At 32.9% G+C, this 6000-nt stretch overlaps 2 protein-coding genes across 2 annotated transcripts; one reads left to right on the top strand and one right to left on the bottom strand.

The window, feature by feature from the left end:
• On the top strand, positions 1-1289 carry LOC108809613 (photosynthetic NDH subunit of subcomplex B 3, chloroplastic). Its single transcript, XM_018581755.2, has 6 exons — positions 1-291; positions 444-554; positions 642-698; positions 817-879; positions 960-1022; positions 1141-1289. The coding sequence occupies exons 1-6, from the start codon at positions 61-63 to the stop codon at positions 1228-1230; spliced, it is 615 nt and encodes a 204-aa protein (XP_018437257.1). The 5' UTR covers positions 1-60; the 3' UTR covers positions 1231-1289.
• Positions 1290-2012: 723 nt separating this feature from the next.
• Positions 2013-3566, bottom strand: LOC108813827 (aquaporin TIP2-1). Its single transcript, XM_018586499.2, has 3 exons — positions 3330-3566; positions 2999-3249; positions 2013-2498 (listed from the first exon to the last, which is right to left on the bottom strand). The coding sequence occupies exons 1-3, from the start codon at positions 3454-3456 to the stop codon at positions 2127-2129; spliced, it is 750 nt and encodes a 249-aa protein (XP_018442001.1). The 5' UTR covers positions 3457-3566; the 3' UTR covers positions 2013-2126.
• Between the last annotated feature and the right edge of the window lie 2434 nt (positions 3567-6000).

Below are 6000 nucleotides of genomic sequence, written 5' to 3'. Positions count from 1 at the left end.
AATTAAAAGTCTCAACCCTTTTTATTCTTTTGATCATTTTTAAGAAAAGAAAGCAAGACTATGGGAAGTGTACAGTTGAATGGTTCTGGCTTAGTAGCTTCTCTATCTCAAAATCATATCTTTAGCCTCAAAACCAAACTTAGTAACCCCAAGTCGTCCTTCTTACGCTCAAAACACAATGCCATCAGAGCCAAAACTATCCGAGCCATAAGCACCGCACCAACAAGCCAGCCTCCAGTCGTAGATGAGCCGAGTGATGAACCTCCTGCTGTCGATTTTGCATTCGTCCATGTAAGTAGTGATCATCACTCTTAACGAACTATTTAATAATATTGTTATTAGTTATATGTATTGTTAAAAGATGTTCTGAGGTGGATTTTGAATGGATGGTTAATTAATAGTAGAAATTTAAGTAATTGTGCTACTATAATTTAATTTTTCAGTCGGTGTTGCTACCGGACGGGACACCGGACGTGCATTGGAGAAGAGCGTGCGGTGGACAGAAACTTAGAGACATAATGTTGGATTCTAACATCGAACTCTATGGTCCTTATGTATGATTTTTCTTTCCCTCGATTTGATTGTTTCTCTTAGTCAGATTGTGTTTGGAGTGTCATCTTCATGTGTCATTAACTTCGCAGAGTAAGCCCTTGTCAAACTGCGCAGGAGTAGGAACCTGCGCTACATGCATGGTCGAGGTATACCAATAAGCTTAATTATAAGCAATGTTGTTTTAAAAAATAATAATTAAATGATGATTTAGTATATAAATCTATATTTTTTTTATCGTGGAATATTGATGGATGTTCTTTGCAGATTGTAAATGGAAAGGAGCTTCTCAACCCACGAACTGACATTGAAAAGGAGAAACTCAAAAGGGTATGTTCTTATTTTGTAACTACTATTTTGCAATCTTGTATCCTTTGGTTACAGTTTAATATAACAAATGTTTTTTTCAGAAACCAAAAAATTGGAGACTAGCTTGTCAAACCAACGTGGGAAATCCAGATTCAACCGGATTGGTAAATATTATATAACCTCTCTCTTTCTCTAATCTCTATTATATAGTATATAGTATAGATTAGTAATGTACAAGTTTTAATACATGTGACTAATTTAAATTAATAACCTATTGAATAGGTCGTCATACAACAATTGCCAGAGTGGAAAGCTCATGAATGGAACATCCCTAAGAATTTACCTATTGATGATCCCGAAAGTTCTACGTGAAAGTACGATCCATTTGTTATTGTCTAGATCATGAAACAATAACGATCGAGTTATTTTTAGTCTTTTCGTCGATATTTAACCATACAACTAGACTTTGATCCGCGCTTTGGAAGCGTAGAATATTTTACGATGAAAAATTTCACTAATAACTTGACAAATATTTTGGTAATTTTTAAAGAGTGTGTATTTAAAATATTTTTGAATTTAAATCAGTGTTTTTAAATTCAACTTGATTGTGATTATACCGGTTAATCCGGAGATCTGACAATTCAATTTAGGTGTCTAAAATATTTATATTAAAAAAAATCAGTAAAACCTGAGACTAACCGATTGAACTGATGGATGACCGATATGTAATCTAATTGGATTTAAATTGTAATAGTTTCATCATTTGTAATCTTATAATCCAAGTTTTAAAGTTCATTATTTTGTAATTTATGAAATTATGACATTTCTACAAAATTTTAAAGAGAAAATGATAGATATAAAATAAATAAGATTAATTATTGTATTGTTTGAAAACATTAATAGTAGTATAAAAAATATATTGTTTGGAAACATTGATAGTAGCATAAAGAAATAAGTATATTGTTTGGAAACATGGATAGTAGTATAAAGAAAGAAACATTAGTGATTTAATGTAGGTTTAACTATAAAGTAAAAAGGTGTATTTAATTTAAAATTTTACAAAATAAATGTTAGGTTCAACAGAATTTTTTTGTTTTAATAAGATAGACTAGCTATTTAGATAAACCTAAATGATTATATATAAAGATTATTAATAACGAAACAGGTTTCCATTAAATGATATTCATACAACGAAACCAAACCAAACCAAACACCAAACAACATATGGAGAGACAAAGAAAACAAAACAAGAATCATTACATTTCTGCTTAGAATTCAGAGACAAGAGGAACATGTTCGGAAGAAGGCATGAAGACATTTCCGTAGACAAGTCCAGCGAGTCCACCACCGATAAGTGGTCCCACCCAGTAGACCCAGTGACCAGAGAAGTCTCCAGCTGCAACAGCTGGTCCAAAGGAACGTGCTGGGTTCATGGATCCACCTGAGAATGGACCAGCGGCGAGGATGTTGGCACCAACGATGAGACCAATGGCGAGAGGAGCGATGGTTCCAAGCGAACCTTTCTTGGGATCAGCGGCGGTGGCATAGACTGTGTAGACCAAAGCGAAGGTGATGATGATCTCCATCACTACTCCTTCAATGGCTCCTACTCCAGCCGCAACGCTGTGTGTTGGAACCGCCTGCGTTTTCCCATAGTTTAAGCGTTTGTTTCATTAGTTTCTGATAATTAATTAACAGACTCAAGAATTGTATACTAGGGGAAAGCAACCTAAAAAAACTCAAATAATGTTCCTTTGAATTAGACAAAAACTTGCAATATTATATAACTTCAACTTTTAAACAAATCATGTGTCTAATATATAGTTAACAGAAACTATAGAAATGGACAAAATAACAATTGAGAAAACTCTTTTCTTTCGTTCAAACTTGTTATATTGTAAACTAATTAATAATCTAATTAGATTTGCTTGTTGACTCTGCAAAGCTAAAAAGACATAAATTTTTTTTGTTTCCTAAGAGTTAATTTTTGAGATACACACTAGTGGAGAATTAATATAACTGGCAGATTTATTCTTGTTTTTAATGTGAACATTTTGTGTTGTTTTTGTAGGCTGTACTAGTGATCCAATACAAACTGTGATTTTATTATACTAATAAGGACGTTGTTAAGAGGACATACCAAGCCACCGGTGACGAACTTAAGAAGGAAGCAAGCGGCGGTGGAGCCGAGAAGCTGAGCGATCCAGTAGAAAATTCCAGTGATGAGTGTGATTTGACCTCCGAGAGCAAGGCCAAAAGTAACGGCTGGGTTCACATGGCCACCGGAGATGTTGGCTCCGATTGCAACCGCCACGAAGAGGGCGAAACCATGGCACACAGCGATGGCGACAAGTCCCGGCGTATCAAGAGCCGCATCAGACGTTAGTTTCGCTATATACACAAATGTGACACATTCATTAAGTATAATGGACCCATTGTTACAGATTATAAAATATTATATAGTTACGAACCGTAGGCAATGGCTGAGCCAACACCAGCGAAGACAAATAGTAAAGTGGAGATGAACTCAGCAAGGTAAGCTCGTAGAGAAGCCAAGCTGAAAGAATCATCAAAAGAACCAAAGGCAACTCCTGCCATTGTTTTAGATGAAGAATGAATAGACGTTTGAAGGGGTTTTTTTTTTGCTTAATGAAGAAGATGATAAGACCTTTTAGATGATATTCTCTATTTATATAGGAGTCTCGCCATATATATTCATGCACAATATATTTTAAACTAATCTTTTAAATTATGAGTTTATTTTTGTTGTGGGTGGGAGTGGGACACACACATTAGTAAATGATTTCATGTGTGTTTCCATTTCTCTATAGCTATTGGACTTGTGATAGGAAGTTCCCTAAAAAGATTAAAATGTTGAAATTTAAGTGGAACACTCCAGAAAAGAAGACACAAAATAATTCATGACCTATTTGTGGTTATTGTATGACACAAAATAATTGGATATCTCTATCGAAACTACAGAGTAACGTCGACAAAAAAAAACTACAGAGTAACACTAGTAAATGAAATAATAACATAATCAATCGAAATATGATTTTCTAATAATTTTTAAGCTCATTAGTTTCAAACTATATATGTAGGACAAAAAATCTCAAAATACTACTTTTATGTTTTGATTTTCAAAATACCACCAAAATCTAAAATTTTCACAATACTTTGAACTTTTAATTTATAAAAAAAAAACAATTACCAAGGGTATTTGAATCAGCTACTCTTTTTAAAGTTTCAAAGACTCTTCTTAGATCTAAAGTTTGTGTATTTGGGAAATCTTTCAAAGATATGATATTTTGAATAATAAAATTTATATTTTATAGTTTTCTAGTGACTTTTGATCTATATATCAGTTTTTGTTATATAAAAACAAATGGTTTGGTAATATTTTATATAGAGCGGCTGCATGATCTCAAAAATTAGTCAACTATTTGGATCAAATTTTCTCATATTAGTAACATTGGCCGGTTTTAAAGTAGTGGCCGGTTTAAAGTTATTGAAATAAGGGTGGTGGTGGACCAAAAAAAACAGAGGAACTTTCAAAATTCAAAAAAAGATGGAACACAAATATGAGATTTTTGACTAGAGTGACAAGAAAACAAATGGATACGAACAAAACTAGGAGATCTTTACCAAAAAAAAAAACCTAAGGAGGGACAAATGTGAGCTGTAATCAATGTGATGGGTGACAGACGTGCCAAAATATGAGGTGGTTGCATGTGACATGATCTTTTTTCCTAGTGAAATGATCAGATTATGAAGATGTGACTCGTCTATGATTATATTCCATTTCACAATGTTTTACTGGGTCCATCCACTATTTACTTACCCATGCTATGAACTTTCTCACGCATATCTTTATTCACTTTGTACACTTGTACTCTTATTGAATCCAAAAGCTATCGAGATATATTTGTTGTCTAACGATCAACAAAACTAAACCATCACTTTGTGCATTAATCTCCCTATTAATTAAATGGATCCAAATAAGTTAGTTTGAGGAGGTAACCATGGAAAAGATCGTAGTGTCTACATAGGAAAATAGAAAACTGCGTGTGAATTCTTTTTACAAGGAGATCTGTCTAACTGTTGCAAAACATCATTTTTACACAATTTAGTAAGAATATAAGGTAAATGTAAATTTTTTGTTAATAATGTACAAAAGGTTGTTTGTTATATTAGATTATACGTTAGAGATATATGCATCCACTTTTAATCTATCTCAGAATTACTAGAAATAAAGTTTTCAGTTTCTTTTTTTTCAAAACTAATCAAATCCTATGTTATGTTTTTTTTTTGAACTACCTATGTAATGTTGAGATGGGAAAGATATGTGATGATATTGTTTTACGTCTATATACACTTTTCTTAAACTCTTATGGCTCTTACTAATTTAAGAAACTCAATACATCATTACAAGGTACATTGCTGCCACCTTACCAAATACACCAAACGTCGTTTAATTTAGACCGAAGGGATCATTATTCTCCTAATTAACTATATCTCTACATAAGCTTAGTTAGTTGAATGATAGCACGTTTTTAACTTATCCATAGCTATATAATACAGTATATCCAACGAAGGTTTTGTGATTGGTTGTAGGCCGGTGGAATAATACATCTTAAAAGTTTAATAAGCTTCATATTCGTTGTCTTGCTTCCATGCCCAAGAATCTTTCCAGTTTTATATCTGTTGACTTGATTATTAACTCATTACTAATTAATAGCCTATAATAAAGATGCTCTTAGTCTTATAATTAACAATGTTTACAACGAACATGTTCAATACATGTATTTATTTATTAAGAACCCTTCAACTCGATCATTAGCTCATCCATCGCTAGTCAACAACTTTTTTAAAATACAAGAGGGCTGAATTAAAAGAAAGGTATAAGACCGTTTTGGCAGGGTTTATTGAAGAAAGACCAAGACAAACCAAACCGGATACTGGATACACTTTGGTTAACAAACAAAAGGGTTCAATAAACTTTTTTTTATTAACTTGGATGTATCTCAGATCTATGGAAAGACCCAAATTATTTTCAAAAAGTGGAAAAAGATACACTCCACAGATAAACCATATTTCCTCCGGATTTGAATAATGAGCCCTAAAACATAGACTCATATTCAT

This window comes from Raphanus sativus, chromosome 6 (assembly GCF_000801105.2).
Source record: "Raphanus sativus cultivar WK10039 chromosome 6, ASM80110v3, whole genome shotgun sequence".
In the NCBI taxonomy this organism is placed as follows: Eukaryota; Viridiplantae; Streptophyta; class Magnoliopsida; order Brassicales; family Brassicaceae; genus Raphanus; species Raphanus sativus.
Note: the sequence above shows the minus strand (reverse complement) of the source record. Positions and strands in the feature narration are given on the sequence as shown.

Bases quoted from the DNA above. Each gene is read 5' to 3' on its own strand.
- LOC108813827 (XM_018586499.2), bottom strand. From the start codon at position 3,456: ATGGCAGGAGTTGCCTTTGGTTCTTTTGATGATTCTTTCAGCTTGGCT. The intron at 3,250-3,329 runs GTTCGTAACTAT...TTGTGTATATAG, and splicing joins TGGCTCAGCCATTGCCTACG to CGAAACTAACGTCTGATGCG. The intron at 2,499-2,998 runs GTATGTCCTCTT...GGGAAAACGCAG, and splicing joins AGTTCGTCACCGGTGGCTTG to GCGGTTCCAACACACAGCGT.
- LOC108809613 (XM_018581755.2), top strand. From the start codon at position 61: ATGGGAAGTGTACAGTTGAATGGTTCTGGCTTAGTAGCTTCTCTATCT. The intron at 555-641 runs GTATGATTTTTC...TTAACTTCGCAG, and splicing joins TCGAACTCTATGGTCCTTAT to AGTAAGCCCTTGTCAAACTG. The intron at 880-959 runs GTATGTTCTTAT...TGTTTTTTTCAG, and splicing joins AAAAGGAGAAACTCAAAAGG to AAACCAAAAAATTGGAGACT.